Source organism: Helicoverpa armigera, chromosome 11, assembly GCF_030705265.1.
Source record: "Helicoverpa armigera isolate CAAS_96S chromosome 11, ASM3070526v1, whole genome shotgun sequence".
Lineage (NCBI taxonomy): Eukaryota > Metazoa > Arthropoda > Insecta > Lepidoptera > Noctuidae > Helicoverpa > Helicoverpa armigera.
Window position 1 is genome coordinate 12,478,298 of NC_087130.1, and position 20,577 is coordinate 12,498,874.

Genomic DNA, 20,577 nt, shown 5'->3' on the forward strand with positions numbered 1-20,577 from the left:
TCATTTGTTTTAATTTAGCATACCTACTTATTAAGCTACAGAACTTAACCTTCATAGGACCATTTCAGTAGTTTATAAATTGTGACAAATGCTAATCTGACAGCGTCATTGTCAACGAGCTTTTGGCTGTAACAAACAAAGCTCGAAAATACACTTTAGAATGTCAAGTTTTTATGCAGTAATTAAATTACAGCTGCTAAGATCCTGACATTTATGTGCACAATGCCAGGATTGATGCTATCATTCACACTTGTGCTACTTAGATAACAAAGAGTGACATATTTGATGGACTATAAGGCACTTTATGAAAGCTTATGAGCGCGAGATGTAGATGAATGCATGACATTTTCTACACTTGGCTGTTAATTTGGTGATGTTGACAGCGATGCAATTTGACAAATCATTATATTATCGTTGTGTGAAGCTGCGTTAGTTATTTTTATATACAGATTCCTTTTCGTGGGCTCAAGACCCTATCCGTTTTATTATTCTGCTATTTACTATTTGAGAGATATCTAACAAATGAAAAACCATGAGATTCGGTCCAGCGGCAGTGTTTCTTGAATTATACCTAAGACTTCGCACAAACACGACTTTGTGTTAAATATCTGTATCTTAAAACAACATAATTTATTAACTTTTTAAAATAATTCTATCTGTCCTTTGTGCTATCTGATTTCATGATCTTACATACAGATTTTAAATAATGAACTTGAACAAGTTCGATTGACAGTTATCGCATTTCATGTAATGAAATATAATATTCAACTTCTTGATTAATGTTTCAATGTTGGATTTTAATGTTATAAACTTTCTTGATTTATTTAATATCAAGATAATGAAAGGACTTTTACAATGTAAGTTTCAAATAAAATCTTCAACACTTCTGAGGGCTAACCTTAGCTAATATTTAAAGAAGTATGTATGTACTTGTTTATGTACTTTTCTAACGCATGTTTCTGCTCTAGTGATAATGAGGTATTTTGCACTTAATTAGCCTTGAGCTAAAAATAGAAGCCTGTTATAATGTTAAAATTAAAGTGTAATTAAAAATAAATCATATTAGACTCTGTTATAGTTTTCATACGCAGACAAAAATAAGCTGTTAATAGAATTGATAAATATTGATACAGTGATTGAATTTATTATTAATATTTACATGGAAAAATATTAAAAGCTAACTGCATTATGCAAAGCAGATAAGAAACCTAATGATAGAAATAAATAAAATTGAAATAGATACAACTTTCCAAACTCCAAGGTTTATTTTTATTCTTATCTAAATGATTTCCAAAGAACATGCAAATAGTATGGTTGTTAGATTTTCTTATAGATATTTTCAGTGTAGCTCTATTTGATGAAATCATGTGAACTACCAACTAGGTACACCTAATTACGTTTCAGAACTGTACCTGTAAGAGTATATTGAATATCATTTTAGAAATTGATTTACAAATTGTATTACCTGACATACCTATATACATTATACATACATACCTATTTACATATATAAGTATGTTACTTATTCTTAACCAGCCAACTAGATACTTACTTAGGTTTCTCTATTCACCTACACTATCTATCTAGGAAGGTCTCAAAGAATCATAACCAATAATGTAGGTAATGCACACCTTGGGCTTCACGCGACAATTGGTATTATCTGTAAAATGATTCCGGAAGCTAACACATGACAAAAATCTTTGCTAACTAGTATTAAAAATTAGGTGGCTTAAATATCAAAGCACAGATAGTGGTTTTGAAGGTTGTTTGGGCAGCACATGTTTTGGTAATGAGTACTTGCTCAACGCTTCGTATAAAAGGATCCGTCACAGCGTGTTAGACATCAGTTGATCCAACTTCTTCAGTTCGATAACAACACAGACCACTTCAAAATGTACAAGCTGGTGGTGTTGCTCTCTGTCGCGGCGTTGGCTGCCGCTAAGCCCGTGTTGGCGCCTGCAGTCGCCTACAGCTCCGTGGTGCCGGCGACCAGCTCGGTGTCTCAGTACAGCTCCAGCGTGGTGCATGGCTCCCCGCCGTGTACGCCGCCCCCGCCGTCTACTCCGCCCCTGCTGTCTACTCCGCACCCGCCCTCACGGTGCCTCCAGCCCCCGTCGCCCTCGCTCAGGCCCCTCACCCCGCTGTCGTCCTGATGCCGTCAACGGAGTGCCCTCGACACCCTGAAGTCGTTGCTGCTCGCTGCCCACTACCAGGCTAAGGCCCTGTCTGGTCTCCACCATCTCCGCAAGCGTTCCGGTGTCGCCCCGTGGCCTACAGCTCGGTTGTGTCCCCGTGTCCCACTCAGCCCCTCGTGTCCGCCTACTCTTCCCCGCTGTTGTGTCTGCCTACTCCTCTCCCGTAGTGTCTGCCTACTCTGCCCCCGTGGTGTCCGCATACTCCTCTCCCGTGGTGTCTGCGTACTCTCCCTGTCTTACTCCGCTGTGTACCCCAAGGCCCTCAGCGTGCACCCCTACTAAGTAATATAAGGAAACCAACCTAGACCTGTACAGCCGCCAAAAGCAATATGTAACGAATTATCACTGCCGAAATAAACGATTATAATTATTACTTGCATTCTTTTATTTATTATCATGACTTCTAACGATTTTATAAAACTTGTTTTCATTTCCTGAATTGCAGCCTAAAACGTTTTTCTTATTATTCTTTTCTTGCAGTACCTACTTGAATTTTGCATTGAGTGATATCCAGTAGTATTGTTGTAACAGCAATCAGATAATAGATGCCATCTCATCATCTCATTACAACAAACATTTAATTAAATATGTACACAAATGTCTAAGCAAACACCAATTTATATAGACCATTCAATAGTCGGAAATCATTATTATACACTTTTTTCACAAAGAAATAAGTACGTGAAAATATGTCACTCAATACGAACTAGAATGTTTTTGTTAACAAAAACTCTGTAAGTATGACCAATTTAATAGCTAAGGTTATGCATGCCTTTTTACTCGATTGCGGAAACATAATTGCTCCCCAGTATGAACATTTAACACAACGTTTACAGTTCAAGTGTTAATAAAATTAGCTAGAAACCTAACTTGAAGTAATTAGATTTTATTACTCAAACAACAATAACAAGTTAAATGTTCTAGTAATCATAATAAATAAAATTATTTCTGATCGCATATCAGATTTATGCTGCTAAAAGTCATCCTTTTATCTTGCTTTGCTTATTTCCTTTTCCATTGAATTGAATTTTCCATTGGGCCCATTACATACTTGTTTAGTTAGATACAGCACCTTTTAAGCTTTCTTCTTCCTCCAGTGTAAAAGAAAGCCCTAATTAACTATTCATTCAAATCCATCACTTCATCATAGGTTTAGTTGTAAATAATACCAAAAAGTTAATATCACATCTTTATTTGCAGATTTATAGCTACACAATACATTTTCATACCTAATTTACAAAACCAATCATTTTCTTTTAAATATATCGCGACTAGTGGTGTCCATAGCCATAGCCATGTCCGTAGTGTCCGCCTCCGAAGCCACCGTGGAAACCGCCTCCGAGACCAGCTCCCAGGCCTCCGCCGATACCTCCTAAGTGGAGTCCTGCGGGAGCAGCAGCCACCACGGGGGCGGCTACAACAGGCTGCACTACTGAGGTGGCAACCACAGCAGGAGATGAATGCACGTCGAAGCGAGACTGGTGGGACACAGCCACCGGCGCAACGTGAGCCACCGGCGCAACATGAGCCACATGAGCCACCGGGGCTACAGCAGCCACGTGAGCAACGTGCGCAACTGGAGCTACGAGATGAGGAGAACGCTTGTGGATATGATGTCCAACTCCCTTGACCAACAAGCCATGGCCTCCGAGACCACCTAAGCCTCCAAAACCAAGTCCGCCGTGTCCGAGTCCTCCATGACCGAGTCCTCCGTGGCCGAGTCCGCCATGGCCTAGTCCTCCGTGGCCAAGTCCTCCGAAACCAAGACCAGCATGGCCAAGTCCTCCGTAGCCGTATCCTCCAAATCCATGGCCACCATAGCCGTGACCGGCGTAGCCAGCCACCACCGGCGCCACTACAGCAGCGTGGTGCGCCACCACGGGTACTGCGTGCCCATGACACAGGGCCAGGGATGCGAACAACACTACCACACGAAACATGTTCAACTGATTACTTCAGGATCACAAATCTGAGCGAACTGCAAGAGTTGACTGACATTCAAACATTAGGGCTACCTTCTTATACCCCAAAAGCTGAATCAGAGTGACAGGATCAAACTATTAATACATTTGTCGTGCTATTGAACACTGTTTGTGATTGTTATCACAAAAATTGGAATTCACCATTTTATTTGAACTGAATTGCTTTTACCAACACAAAAGATAAAGTACGTGTTTATAACAAAGTTATTTACAATAGTCCCTGAATTAGTTTTGGTAATAAACGCGTAGAAACGGAAGTACATACCGACGAATAAATTAAGTAATGATTCACCTATGGTTATGAAGCAATAGCGCATCATCTTGCTAATGAATGACGTTTGTATAATGCATCTCAATCCGGCCAGTGCCCGGGCCGCAGTCACGGTGACGCAACGACCCGTCCAATAGCGCCGGCCGAGAACTTGAACCTGCGCCCGCACAACACGTAACATCTACCGTTATGCGGCTATAAAATAACATCTCATCTGCCTTTCGTACTCACTTCAAGGTTAATGCAAGAAACAAGATGATTACGTTACTTTTACTTGTGAGTGCAATGTGCGAAGTGCGTGGACAGATAGTTCCTTTGATTTACGCGGCTCCGAGTGCGGTGTCTCACCAATCCAGAATCGATATTAAACATAGCCCTGGATTTATAGCAGGGCCGTTGATATACAGTCCTGCAACAACGTTGTATGCCAGTCATGAACCCCAGATAAAAGCTCAAGAAACAATCCTTACTCCAGTGTTCACAGCAGATACGATATTAACACCGGTGGCACTAAGTTTTTCCACAACCTACCACTAGCAAGAGCCCTGGAGCATCCCATTTCAATAGACAAAGTACAAGAAGAACAATTACAAAATGATGAATTAATGGAAGAGAAAATAAAAAATATTGGTAAAGAAGTTATAAACGCGATAGTTGCAGAAGGAGTTAAGCAAGAAAAATAAAGCTGAGGAAAAACCATCCACTGGAGATAAAAACTACATCATAATTGCATACGATGATAACAAACAAGAAGCAAGCACAACAGAAATAGTACCTCAAATGGAAGTCGCTACAGAATACGTAGAATAAGTGTTAATGTTAAAAAGTAAGGATGTGCTCGTGTTTTAAATGAGTGAAGGTTCACGTCTTATATTTTGTGCCTATTTAAATCTGAAGTGACTGTTAATATTAAAAGTGTGTTGTAAATGTTATTTATTAAACTTATTTATACCAGCGTTAAATTCTGTTAATTATTTCCTGTAAAATTTTTCAAAGTATACAATTCAATACAAACAATTGCTTTGCTATAGCTTGCGTTCAGCAAAAGTAAAGAAAAAGCTGAATTTGATGACTTTGGCTATGTATATCATACATATTATGTAAATCTGAGTATGTAAAGCCTCTGGCTATCTTACATGTTCACTGGTGAGACGGCAAACGTTAAACTACGTCAGTCTAACTTCATCTACCACTGACGATTTACGATTTACCAACAAGCAAATGACGTAACACAACTACGTCAAATTGTGACCAATATTTGTGTACAATAATCGATAATATTCGAACAACAACAAAACCGCCAACATTTGTGTTTGATGTTGTTACAATACAATTGAACATGCCTATTGTAATGGTTAAATAAAAATCCCTTTGTTGAGAAACTTGAGGAAATGTGTTAGTACAATACCACGCGTATTAAATACACGTGAGCGCTTAGAGTATCAACACACTGGAGACTAAATAGTCGGCCGACAGTTGACCCGATGCAAAATGATTTGCAAAATCTTTCTTTTAAGAAAATCTTGACTTCAATCAAAGTTGTTTGATAGCGGCTAAATACCTGATCTTTGTAATGTGCGTACTACCATTATTTATATGCGTCTTCATACAGATTTATGAGTCCAAACATACTATCGGCCGATTAAAAGTTTGCAGTTTGCGGGTTCTTAGGGTGCATTACTGCTGCTTCTTACGTCTTGTAGGCAAACGTGAGCTTGTAATAGGTACACTAATAAATTCAGCTAACCTTGATAGATTTTTGGTTCTAGACATAATTTTTCCGCCTTTCAAGAATGAATGAAGAATGAAAAGTTGCCACCAAAAACATGTAACCTATGTAAGAGAAAGTAACTTTTATGATGACAAAAATACACTTTAATAAAGCTTCCTGCTACAAACAGAAAAAAATAGGTAGACTTGGGTAGGTATTCATGGTACATATTAGCACTTGTACTAGTGCGTTAATCAAATGGATGACTTAATTAGTCATTACATCGTTAAATACCTACAAAGAAATGTAACACTGATACATGATACTCCTGCTTTAACCATATAACGATTTTCCCTTATACGGTACAACAATTTAATGGTTGCAATATTTTAAATTCCACTCGAGGAGAATTTATTGCCTTGATAAATAATATAGATAAATAGTATCGTTACAATATAATATGGTAGATAGCATAATGGGATTATAAATAAAATCAACATGTAAAATCCAGAATGTATTTAGTGTGTGATGAACATTATGTACATTTAAACCACTATTTCAAGTATGGACAATTTTAGATTCATTGTATTTTACAAGGGGTGGGGATTTTAGACAGGTTTAGACATTGCGAATTGTGTGTTGAATACTCACTTAGTACAAATGAGATACAGCGAGCGGGCTGGAGTAGGCAAGGGAGTTGGAGTAGGTGAATGGGGCAGCATAGGATATGGCAGAGTAAGGAGTGTGGGTTGCCTGCAGATCAAATCTTGACTGATGGGAGTAAGAGGTAGGGGCGACGAAAGTGTTCAACAGAGCAGCAGAACGCTTCTTGATAAGGTGGGTGTAAGCAAGAGGCTGGGAGATAGCAATGGACTGGGAGAGCAGGGGGGCAGCGTGTGAGTAAATAGGGGCGGTCGCGGTGTAAGTGGAAGCTACAAGAGGAGTAGTGGCGGCGTAGGTGCTGGGCGCGAAGTATGTCGTTGGGATCAAAGGTGCGGACCTCTTCTTGATCAGGTGCACGGCGGGCACGGACGCGATGGGTGCGATGGGCGCTGGCAGGATGGATGGGGGGCTCTGGATCAACGGCGTGTTGTACGTAGTGGCAGCCAAGTAGTTGGGGTAGAAGGTAGCAGGAGCGGCGTACGTCAGGGGGAACTGCGGAGAACGCTTCTTGATGAAGTGAGTGTAAGCCAAAGGTGCTTGGTAGAAGAGCGGCGATGGGTGAATCACGCTGCTGTCCTGTCGGGTGATGGTGGTCACATCGGGAGTCACGTAGGTCGAGTACTGAGTGATGGGAGCCGCGATGAGTGCACCGGGCTTGGCGGCCGCCGCGGCGAAGAAGGCACACAATACCACCAGCTTGAACATCTTGGTCTGTATTGTTGTTAGTTGCTCGGATGAACGACTGATGCCCTGACAATGAGCAGCTTCGTATTTATAGAAAGTATATTCACTAAAGCTAAGGGCGATCTCGTTTTGAAAACCGGTGCAAGTTGGCTGTTCAGGAAGCTGATATTTAAAATCCACGAGGCCGTCTACGAGCCTGGCCAGTTCATCATCCTCTTAATGCTCTTATTGCGATACATATGCCAACAAAAGTAAACCAGATGAGACACCCCGAGTGCAAAATATCAACCTGCTAAGAAATATGTAGCGTATGGTAATCGCGTCTATATTTAGCTCACTGGATATAAACATAAACGTCACAATAAATTGGGGTACTTAAAATGGCTAGAAGAATAAACGAGGGGTTTATTTTCACATTTGTTATAAAACGAAAACCAAAATAAATACCGTGTCCTAACTTTACGCTCTACGCCTTTCTTCTAACATATTCCATATAATGTTGATGACAATTCTGAGAATCGTTTCGAGGGAACCAAAACAACATTTAAGTACGCTTTTGTACCAAATGAGTATCACATTTACATTGAGACAGACACAGTATTGTGTGTATGTACTGTTGCGCGGGTCTTGTTGCTACCTCCTTTTCGAAAGAGACACACGGCGTATGAGAGCCGTGTCGCCAAGTCGCGTATCAGATATTTTATTATTTATATAAAATATTTTTACATCCCCTTTCATAAATCATCCGTGTGTTGGCCATTTGATTGAATAGCAATTATGTATTGTAGATGCCATGCTGTAGTTATTACCTATTACACTAGTACCTAATGGAACCGCCTGTCCAAATTTCTAAGTTATTGCTAATCTCTTTAAAACAGGAGTTAAACGTGACAGTTAAAAGCTATATATAGAAAGCCCATTTTCGTCAATAAACTCGGTAAACAATATCTTAGAGTTTTAAATAAAGACTAGAGTCTTTATTTTCAGACTTAAGCCCAAGCTTCATCATTCATCAAAACTGTTTAATGTATTTCTAAAAAGCACATGATAAAACAAAACAAACTCCAAAATGGATGCAGATTTAATAATAGAAAGCTGACAAATAAATGTCACCAACCGACCAACCATGTAATTACAATGTGCATTATTTCGATAACCACAGTATCTGGCGCGGACATCAACTCGAGCCATAACTACGCTCATATTTAATCTACATATGACTACTTAATTACTTCATTGTTTACAAACTGATAATGAATGATCGACTGAACTTTATTTACTCGCTCAAAGTTGTCCCTTCAAGGTTAGCGCAAGTGTTCCGGCAACGCCTTTACGGGCCTATTCTCTATGTGCAAGGTGGTAGGGACCAAACAACTGTTTTAAAATAGTTTCGAATCTCTTTTTAATTACGAAAATATGAATTATGTTTATGAAAGCTTTTATTCCCAGTTTGCCAAATAGGTACGCAGTTGGCTCGGTGGTTCAATATTGTAAATAATGAACAATACATACCAACAGCCAACAACATATATTCACAAAATGCACTAAAAATAACTTAATCAAATTATTTTTGCATCTCCTCACCGAGATTGATTAATTAAACCTGGTTCACGCAATTATTATCACGTAGAATGTATGTTTGAATATCATATAACTTAATTGCTATTTGGTGAAAATTCGAGTCAAGATTCCTTCAAACTTATTTCAAATTCCAAATATTTTTACCGTGTACCTAATGTGTGCATTTTTCTTCAAAAGTATATAGCACTAAAATACACGTGCCAAACGCTTTGTGCATATGAACTTTGTTTTCTCGTAGGAAAGTAGTCCTTTCAGGGCCGGCGTTGCATTCCGGTATCGCCCATCAAGTTAATCTTATCACACTAGTATATAAGGCGTCTGTCAGTGGACAAATGCATCAGTGCATCTGAGATTACAACACAGACCACTACATCCAACATGTTCAAGCTGGTGGTGTTGTCTTGCATCGTGGCCGCGGCCTCAGCCGGCGTGCTGGCACCCCGCGCCCCTGGCCTACACCGCGCCCATCGCCTACAGCGCGCCCATCCTGGCGCCCTACGGCAACCAGGGCGCTGCTCGCTCCCGGCCAGCCCGCCAACATCCTCGCCGCCGACGGCAGGCCGCTGGACACCCTGGACGTGAACTTGGACCGCTCTGCTCACCTCACCGCCAAGGCGCTCGAGGGTGGCGTGCACCTGCTCAAGAAACGCTCGGCTCCCTGATCGCGCCCATCAGCCGCGTGGCGGTGGCTGCTCCCTGATCCACAGCGCGCCGCTCGCCTACTCCGCGCCTCTCATCGGCTCGCGCCTGGCTGTGTCCCCTCGCCTACTCTGGAGCGCACATCGCTTACGCTGGCTGGTAGATGTTCGTTAAACTGGACCGATTAAAATAAAGCTGATTGTCGAGAAAAAAACACTTTTATTTTCTTTTACGCCCTGTGTTGCATAAACTGTGATTAATTGGCTAATTGTTGTAGTTGAATTCTAAGACAATCAACATCTGTATTTATTTCAATACCTATTACGTTTAACTGGTGAATACTCATAAATACTCATAATACATTACCTAACTGTAAAATCAAAATCAAAGTCATTTATTCAAAGTAGGCTGAAAATCAGCACTTTTGAAAGTCTTTACAAAGACAGCCCCAAAGCGCCCGCTCTTCTCCACTTCCTATGTGTTTTACTGGGAAAAGAATTAGTGTAACAAACTCCCCAGCTACACAATTCTGTCTGTATGGTTTGAAGAACCGTATACAAAATATTAAAAATATCATTATACAAAATTGTATGCATGTATATAAAAATCAATTAAATAGTCAATAATCATGTTGGCTGGTACACACCTTAACCATGCCTATTATGCCCATGAAAATTAACAACATAAGCAATGAAAACGCTGAACTAGGACTACAATAATGGTGAGCAGGAAGTACATACCTTCCTACAAAGAGGTCGTCTGTAGCAATTAATTACGAATAAGTATATTAAAATAGCTATAAATATCTTTTTACTATTGTTTTACAAAGTAATTAGGAAAAAATATTATGAAAGTCAAAATTACGAATTTCATAATTCTGAACTATACTTTTTCCGATTTCAGCAAATCTAAGGACAGTGATCAAAATAGTCCAAGCATTGTGGCACTTTGATTAGTATGTCATTCGACAGGTATCGTCTTTAACTGTAAAAGAATATAAGTACTTAATCTAAATACATAAGAAACAAGACAGAATATTATGATGCAGACAAAATACTACTACTTACTTTTAAGCTACTCTCAGAAAAGAGCAGATTTGACATTCACCTCACAGCATCATAGGAATATGTTTGACATACATAACTCAGTCATTCTATGTTAAAAGCCAGCATAAAAATGTTGATTTATTTGGGATTTCAGAATACATCCTTAAGTCAAAATAATAGTACATATGTTTTATTTCCTTTGTCAAGCATAGATTTCGTCTCGTCATAAACTTATAGGTTACCATTCCTTGGTATTAAGTAGGTACATAAATTAAGATCTTGGAGATATCATACTAATTGAGATTTTCAAAACTATTTTATGCGTTCGGGAGATCGGCCAAACTCCACAAAAATCTGCCCATTTTGCTTTTATAATCCTAATTTTCATATTTCTGTTATATAATATACATCGATAATTTGTTTTAATACTTTGAACGATTGATACGTCGAATATATGAAAATCGGAAATCTGACACATCCATTAATGACCAATCTTATACAGTGACATTTTGGTATCACAATATTAGGGACTGCTTACATGGCATTTTAAGAGTCGCAATCCATTGGCCTGTATACTTACCGAACACCGCAGATAAATGTTACCGTCCGTCATATCTTCAGCTAATATACACGTATTATGACTGAAAATTATTTTAATCACCTCATTTTCCCTAAAACAACTTTACTTAAATAGTTCTCATTTCTGTTGTAAATATTTCTGTAAATATCTAAATCGTAATTTAGGTGATCCTTATGCTCAATTTATAATTCCATCTTTTAATACACATATATTTATGAATGGTTAACGAACATCTAATTACCTAACACATCGGAATCAGTTTTACAAAATATGACGTTTGTTACGTAAACCATTGAAAACTAAGCTTGCGGTTTTCTTTCCATTAGCATAATACCATGTGTTAGGGAAAACTCGTAAGTTATATAATAATCATTCAGTCCAAACCACTACGAACTACTTTATTTATAGAATGCACCAAAATAACTATTTAGTTATCTCGGACATCCTTAATTGTAGGTAATGATCACTTGAAACCTGTTTACGTGCTGATGGTAATGGTGGAAACCCTTCACCTTCATACTCATTTTCAAGTTAGAATTATCCTAATCGGAAGTCTTATGACATTATTATTCTTTTTGGCTAAGTAGATTACAAAAAATATAACACAAAAACACGCGTGCCAAACGCTTTGTCCATATGCACTTTGTTTTCTCGTAGGAAAGTAGTCCTTTCAGGGCCGACGTTGCATTCCGGTATCGCCCATCAAGTTAATCTTATCACACTAGTATATAAGGCGTCTGTCAGTGGACAAATGCATCAGTGCATCTGAGATTACAACACAGACCACTACATACAACATGTTCAAGCTGGTGGTGTTGTCTTGCATCGTGGCCGCGGCCTCAGCCGGCGTGCTGGCACCCTTCGCGCCCTGGCCTACACCGCGCCCATCGCCTACAGCGCGCCCATCCTGGCGCCCTACGGCAACTACAGGGGCCGCTGTCCTCGCTCCCGGCCAGCCCGCCAACATCCTCGCCGCCGACGGCAGGCCGCTGGACACCCTGGACGTGAACTTGGACCGCTCTGCTCACCTCACCGCCAAGGCGCTCGAGGGTGGCGTGCACCTGCTCAAGAAACGCTCGGCTCCCCTGATCGCGCCCATCAGCCGCGTGGCTGTGGCTGCTCCCTGATCCACAGCGCGCCGCTCGCCTACTCCGCGCCTCTCATCGGCTCGCGCCTGGCTGTGTCTCCCTCGCCTACTCTGGCGCACACATCGCTTACGCTGGCTGGTAGATCTTCGTTAAACTGGACCGATTAAAATAAAACTACTTGTCGAAACTACTTACTTTTTTATTTTGTTGTACGCCCTATATTACATATTGCCTGTAGGTATCATTTATTGGACAAAATCTGCACTGATTTTGATACGAGATTTTGAACAACATAATGAATGTAAACAATACATCCAAGGCATCTATCTGGTACGCAAAATATAAAGAACGACTAAACGTCAGAGGGACAGTATCTAACTGTACCATCAGAGTTTCCAGCGACATCAAATACAGAGTACATTCGTTATAAAAACCACTCAAGAGTTTAATAAAAATAGCTAAAGATATCTTGTAAAGAACTTCTTATTTCTATTGTTTTAATCGAGTAGTTACACTATGTTATTACGAAAAACTTTATGTCGAATGTCAATATTACCAATTGCAAAACTTCTAACTAGATTTTTTCCGATTCTATAACATTTTCAAGAATTAAAATTGAATATTCATTCACCATTTTCAGCAAACCAAAGGGCGTGGTCAAAATGGGCCACATGTTGTTGTATGACCAATATATCGTTTGAAAGATATCGCATTTAACTATAAAAGAATAACGATTAAAAATAAGTTAATGCAAAGTAAATTACACAAACGGTGCTTAGAAACCCAGCTTCTAACCGACTTTCAAAACAGAATAAAATTCAATATTTAGCTCAATGCAAAAAGAAAACTGATGCATAAATATTCACCAATTGCGTCACCATCAACTACATATGCAGTTATGAAAAAAAATTATTGGTATAATTTTTTTTAACACTAACTTCTGCCTATGGTTTCACCCACTTCCCAAGGGAAATCTTTCCCGCATATGGATAAAAAGTATGTTATCATGACATACATAAAAGCTATATTTCTAATAAGTTTCATCGAAATCCATTATTTTAACATACCATCATCAAAACACAGATGATCATTTGCAATAAAGATCTGGTATCGTACTAACTGACATTTTCAAAAGGCTTATTATATTCCTGGTGACTAATAAATTAAAAGTCGACAAATGTTGGCAACAAATAAAATAACTTGCCAGCGATTAAATATTTTCGCGACTATTATAATATGTAAGGTTCAAAATTAAGGGTGTTATAAAACTAAAACTAGCAGCTGCGTTTGGGTAGCAAATAAACTATACCAGTCAATTGAAATATTAGGTGAGGAGCTATTTATAATGACTTGGCGACTAATAATGTTAGTTGGGTGGCAAAGATAATATGTTACCAACTATTTCGTGCCGACTAAAACCCAGTTTCAGGCTTCGCTTTGTGGATAGCTCTAAATATTAAAAGGAGTACAATAAAAGGAATAAGAGTTAATTATTAATATTGTGTATCATAATTTAATGAAAACGGCGGAAGGTGCGGTGGTATTATCTCACTTGGCGCACTATGAAGACGGTGGAATTTAATTTGGATTAATTTTTAGCATATTGCCATTTATAACCTTCAATTATAAACAACATTGTATTAAAATTTAAGTTAGTGACGAAAACGAATCGCTGCAAAACCGACTCCACGTAGTCTTATCTGCCCTACCCTAGAGTGCAATTCAAAACAGCGTAGGCGCGGAGGGCGAGGCGGCCTGCGAGCTGAGGCGCAGGTAGTTTTAACGCTCGCCGCCGCGGCTGAGGCTGGCCGGCCCGGCCGGCCAGCAAGCCGAAGCTGCGGTGGTGAGCGTGAGAACCATCTGCGACTATAAGCTCGCATGGGACCGCCGGAGCCCGCAGCGCCGGGCCGTGACAGCAGTCATGCTTGCTGCATGTTGCATGCTTACTTCCATGCTATTCACCTATAATTTTGAAAATAACAGCCGCAAAATATTTTTCTTCATGCCATTTTAGACTTTATTTAAAGCTATTAAAAGTCGCACAATATATTTATAATATGAGCTAGTTTATATTTATTTTTCATCCAAACAATTTTAAATAGAACCTGATTTGTATTATTTATGAATGCCCATTTTCTATTTTATTGTCATCATTAAGCTTTCGCTTAAATATTAAATTCAGTTGCCAAAAGAAAAACTTGATGCTAGTTTAAATTAAAACGGACCTCATAACTGATATATTAATATAAGACAATTAGGGAATCTTCGGAAAATAAACGAATGTGTTGCTCTGAAAAACATAGTTTTATTTTAACATAAATTATCACATTTTTAAGCACTATAACAATAGAAATTACAAATTACCTGAAAAACATAGAAACGACATTAAAAGTTTATTGTTCACTGCCGATTCCTCTTCCTATTATATTATTTAGTTTAAATTATTTACGTTACGTTTACTTAGTCTCGCCATATTTCCAAACCACCCGTCTGCTTTATCCACAGTACCGCCATCTAAAGATAATGTAGGTAAAACAGGAACTGTTTTACCCACAGACATAGCTTAAAGAAGTTTTAATTTCTTTACATCTCCTGGCAGGGCAGAAAATTTTCCCAAAATTTTCTCCACACCTAATCCATATTCATTCAGGAACTGGAATAAGTTTTGTGATGTGGAATAAGTTGGATTCTAATTTCCTATGGCCTGTGTTTATTTTATATATAGTATTCAATATTTTCTCTTCAATTCTAAAAGGACCTATCTTTAGCTCATCCAATTTTCTTCTGTTCAACTTATGTCCATTCTCAACATATACCATATCTCCTGTTTTGAAACTATGCTGAGTTCTATTTTTGTCTACTAACTTTTATTGTAATTGTGCGACTTTACCGTATTTTCAAATGCTAACTTTCTATCTTTAATCCAGTCATCTGTTGTTTTAGATTTTTTTAGTTCTTTTGGCAGTAATGAAACCTCTGTGCCATCAAGAAGATATCTTGGGGTGAACCCAGTGACAGTATGCTCAGTATCGTTATACTTTTCTACACAGATGCGGGCTATTGTTGTCCATGCCATTTTATTACTCTCTTCATTTATCTTACATCGGATTTTATTCACCAGTGTCTGATTCAGTCTCTCATTTAATCCATTTGAAAATGGTGCGTTTACAGCGGTGAATATCAGTGGAATGGATTTTTCACTCAGGAAAGATTTAAATTCCTTAGAATTTATTCCTGGATATTGGTCGCTTAGAATCATGCCAATTTCATTGTGATTGGTTATATTACTGACCAGTTTAATAAAATCCTTGGCACTTTGTGTCTTTGATGTAACTATATGTGCGTATCGAGTGTAATGGTCCACTAGCAGATGGAGATATCTTTTCGTTGACCGTGTGCCTCCAAAGCAATACAATCTCATATGGTTTTGAAGGGCCCCAAGTGTGACATTAAACCATACTTCACTTGTCCTCTTGTTTTATTTTTTATACATATCTCGCATCTCTTGCACAGGTTATTTATATTTTTTGTTAAATTTTTTGCTGTATATATTTTCCCAATTTTATTTTGTATTTGTTTTATTCCTATATGGCACATACTGTTATGTATTTGTTTTATAAGCTTTATACTGAATTCTTCTGATAATATAATTTTATCTTGTTTATTACATTTCTTGTAATATATGTTGTGTCTGTGTATTAATTTATTCTTATTAGTCTGTATATCTTCATTCTTTTTTTGATCCATAACAACATCCTGTAATTGTACAATATTTACAATTTTTAATTGTTCGTCTATATCTTCTTTTGCTTCCAATACCGGATTCCTGCTTAAGCAGTCAGCTTCTAAATTGTCTTTCCCTGGCGCATATTTTATTTTGAAATCATATTGAGAGATAGTATGTGAGGTCTCCTAATTCTTCATCCGTCCTTGACTTAATGTTCATATTTTCCAACGGTTTGTGGTCTGAGTATACCGTGAAAGATTTTCCTATCAGCCAATACTGCCAATAATGAACAGCTTCTTTAATGGCTAAGCATTCTAAGTAAATTGCCTTTTTTCTTCTGCGTCTCATTCAATTTTTCGAAAAATATGCTACTGGCTTTTCTACTCCATTTGGCTGTATTTGCTTTAATATTGCTCCAATGCCTTCCAGTGATGCATCTGTATAGATATTTATTGGTAAGTCTTGGTCATATATTTCTAAAATTGGTTGTGAACATAGTAGTTTCTTTATTTTATCAAATGAATTTTGACACTCTGCAGTCCAAACGAATTTTTGGTTTTTCAGTAAGTTATGTAGTGGTTTTAGAATTATTGTACATTTTGGGATATATTCATGATAAAAATTTATCTTTCCTAAAATTGTCTTATGTTTTTCTGTGTTCTTGGTATTGGGAACTCTTGTATGGAGATTAAGTTATCTCTCAGAGGTCGAACTGTATTGTTTTCTATTATATGTCCAAGGTATTTTACTGAACTTGCAGCAAATGAACATTTTGTGAACTTTAATCTGAATCCTTCATTACTTATAGCTTCCAACAATTGCTTCAAGTGATTAATGTGTTCACTGTAAGTTTTAGAGAATACCAATATATCATCTATAAAATTAACTGTGAATTCGGTTAGTTTATGTTTTCTTAGTATATTACTTAATATTCGTTGAAATATTGCCGGAGATGTCTTGAGTCCGAATGGTAAACAAGTCCACTGGAAATGTCCTTCTTGAGTTACGAAAGCTGTTTTTTTCCTGTCTTCAACCCTTAGTGGGATGGACCAAAACGCCGAGTTGATGTCTAAGGTTGAGAAATATTTGCAGTTTCGCGTTTTCGTCACCAGGTCACTAATCAACGGAAACGGTTGAGCTTGTGGTAACACTATCTTGTTAAGTTCTCTAAAATCAATACACAACCTGGTCTTCCTCTGATCTTCTTTTTAAATGCTAAGGTGACAGGTGCGGCAAAAGGACTGTATGATTCTTCTATCAGATTTTCTTGGAGTAATTTTCCCACTTGCTTTTCTATTTCTTTCTTATCTTCTATAGAACATCTGTAAGGCCTCTTACTGCAGTATCTATCAACTAGCAGATCAATGCGTGCTTCATAGTTTTTTACTCTTCCTACATCATATTTGTCTTTCGCAAAACTTGTCTTGTATTCATCAATCAAATCTTTTATTTCCATTTGTTGTTGAGTGTTTAAATTTCCCATACTCATCTCAAAGTTCTCTTCTTTTACGTGTTCATTGAAGTTTATGGAAACCTCATTATTATTTAGCTCTTTCTTTGAACTATTATTAAAAATTAGTTCCTTATTTGTAGAGGTTTCTTCTTGTTTCTGCGATATCTCCAAATTTTGGTCCTGAACCAAACAAAATTCTCTTATCATATCAAGTCCAATTAAGAAATCATATTGAAATTCGTTGCCATCCACTATGTAGACATCTACATTTTTCTCTATATCTAAAATCTTTATCTTTATTGTTGTCAAGCCTCGAGTCCTTTTTACACCATTAATTGTCACTAGATTTGCATTTTTGTGATCATCTCTTTTTCCCTGTTTTATATTTAACAATTTGGAATTTATCAGTGAAACATTAGAGCCGGAGTCATATATACCAAATATTTCCATACTCTCATTTAGTGTTAGCTTGACTCTAATTAATGGTGTAATCACTCGTTTTTTTGATCATCGTCATTTAATTCAATATCCAACACAGTATTGTTCACATTCTTGTTATCAGTTGGTTTAAACCAGCATTTTTCTTCTGGATGGTAGCGAACACCTTTATTTAATTTTTTACATATTTTGCACGGATTTTTCTCATATTTAATGTCAATATTTTTCTTGTTTTTGGCAAAACTCTTTTTGTTCATTGCATATTCTTGTTTGCCAATTTCATTGCATAAGCTTGCAGTGGATGTTACTAGTGCTCTATCAATTTTGTCCATGACGTAATCCGGCAACCCTATCGCAATAAGATTTGTCAGCGTTTGAGTGTCAATATCTTTGTTTACTTCCAATAAAAGACGTTCTTTTTTTGTGGCATATTCTAGCAAGGAGCCTGCTTGGTATCTAAATGTATATGCATATTTTATCTGAGACCATCCCTTATTACCATAAGTTTCACAAAAATTGTTTTTCCACACGCTCCATTCTGACTTAATGGTGAATTTTATTATCATACTTGTGTACCAATCTAAACACTGTTTCTCAAGAAGGTGTTTTAAAATTTCAATTTTCCTGGCATCCTGTATTATTTCAAACCTTTCACATTCAGCTTCAAACTCGCTAATCCATTGATTCACATTTGATGTTCTTCCCGAAAACTTGTCTAACACAAACTTCTCAGCTGTTTTTATTAGATTTTTATGCTTAGATTCAGCGCTGTTGTTGCTACTATTATTAGAAGGTTTTGTTTCCACTGTAATTTCATCTAGATATTGATTACCGAACTGTACGTTTTCGCCTTCATCCAAGTAGATTTTCCGTAACTCGTCAGTTAGTGGAATCCATATTTTCCGTGTCTGGTGTCTTTTTAAGCGAATTCTTTATTTTCGCATAAATTTCTAAACTCGCTATAGCAATATGTTAGTTCGCATTTTGAATTCGTCGGGTATATCGTACTCGCATCCATCGGGTGTTTCAATGGCGGTTATGCAAATCAAATTTGTTTTACCATCACTTGCGGCTAATACCGCGAAAGTAAATCTTAATTTTTCCATTCTTCGTTTTCAACCAGTAATGTCGTTTTATAAGACAATTAGGGAATCTTCGGAAAAATAAACGAATGTGTTGCTCTGAAAAAACATAGTTTTATTTTAACATAAATTATCACTTTTTTAAGCACTATAACAATAGAAATTACAAATTACCTGAAAAACATAGAAACGACATTAGAAGTTTATTGTTCACTGCCGATTCCTCTTCCTATTATATTATTTAGTTTAAATTATTTACGTTACGTTTACTTAGTCTCGCCATATTTCCAAACCACCCGTCTGCTTTATCCACAGTACCGCCATCTAAAGATAATGTAGGTAAAACAGTAACTGTTTTACCCACAGACATAGCTTAAAGAAGTTTTAATTTCTTTACATTAATATGCTACCTTTTACTTATTATGATACTCTTTTTAGCTGCCAACCCATTATAAATGGTACCCACTCTATTATTTTTAAAACCTATATTCGTCTTACTTAGTCGCCGCGTTAAATACATGCCTTTTCAAAATATGTTTTCTTTGCTTTCTCATTATTTCAAATAGAAAAACAATACTTGTACATGTGCCATTAGCAAGTACAATTTTTACTAAATGACACATAAATATATTATTATGCTAAAGGGCTAGTCTGATTGCTTACTTACAAATCTGTCCAATGTCCTTTTATAGTCCCAATTTTGTATTTCTGCGTAAAAATCCTTTTGAAATTCGGAATTCTTAAAACATTTGATACATCGAATATGAATGTCATAAACCTGATACAGACAATGTTTGACTTTCTGTTTTTACAGATTAAGCAATCGAATGTAATGATGACATAAGATACTCAGGAACTACATACACGGCATGTCAGGATCAGTTATCCAGGGGCCCGGTTACAAATTCCTTTGAAAAATTACCGTGCGTCATATCTTCAGCTGGGTTATCTATCATAAAAGACTATGAATAATTTATGCTACGAAAACACCGTATATTAATCCTTGCAGAAAATGGCCTTAATGTTTTATTTATTCCATATTTCTAATATGGTCCGTTTAGGGAAACTCATAACTTATATAATATCAATCAGTCCAAACCATATAAACAATGAACTACTTTATTTATAGAATGCACCAAAATAACTTCTTAGTTATTTCGAACCTCCTCAATTGTAATGATCACTTGAAACGTGTTACTGTTCACGTGGTAATGGCGCAGATCCTTCGCCTTCAGACTCATTTTCAAGTTAGAATGATCCTAATCGGAACTCTTATGACATTATTATTCTTTTTGGCTAAGTAGATTACAAAAATATAACACAAAAACACGCGTGCCAAACGCTTTGTCCATATGAACTTTGTTTTCTCGTAGGAAAGTAGTCCTTTCAGGGCCGACGTTGCATTCCGGTATCGCCCATCAAGTTAATCTTATCACA

The 20,577-nt window shown here is 37.5% G+C and overlaps 1 protein-coding gene, 1 non-coding gene and 2 pseudogenes across 2 annotated transcripts; 3 read left to right on the forward strand and 1 right to left on the reverse strand.

Moving 5' to 3' along the window:
• Window positions 1-1,768: 1,768 nt before the first annotated feature.
• Window positions 1,769-2,568, forward strand: LOC135117493 (larval/pupal cuticle protein H1C-like; annotated as a pseudogene).
• An 803-nt stretch (window positions 2,569-3,371) lies between these two features.
• On the reverse strand, window positions 3,372-7,578 carry LOC110370179 (uncharacterized). The gene is made up of 2 exons (XM_064036966.1): window positions 6,812-7,578; window positions 3,372-4,148 (listed from the first exon to the last, which is right to left on the reverse strand). Exons 1-2 carry the CDS (start codon window positions 7,525-7,527, stop codon window positions 3,467-3,469), a joined length of 1,398 nt encoding a protein of 465 aa, XP_063893036.1. The 5' UTR covers window positions 7,528-7,578; the 3' UTR covers window positions 3,372-3,466.
• Window positions 7,579-9,465: 1,887 nt separating this feature from the next.
• LOC126056796 (uncharacterized) lies at window positions 9,466-9,940 on the forward strand. The gene has a single exon (XR_010276939.1). It is a non-coding gene; the product is annotated as an uncharacterized LOC126056796 (transcript).
• A 2,182-nt stretch (window positions 9,941-12,122) lies between these two features.
• Window positions 12,123-12,625, forward strand: LOC135117495 (uncharacterized; annotated as a pseudogene).
• Window positions 12,626-20,577: the final 7,952 nt, after the last annotated feature.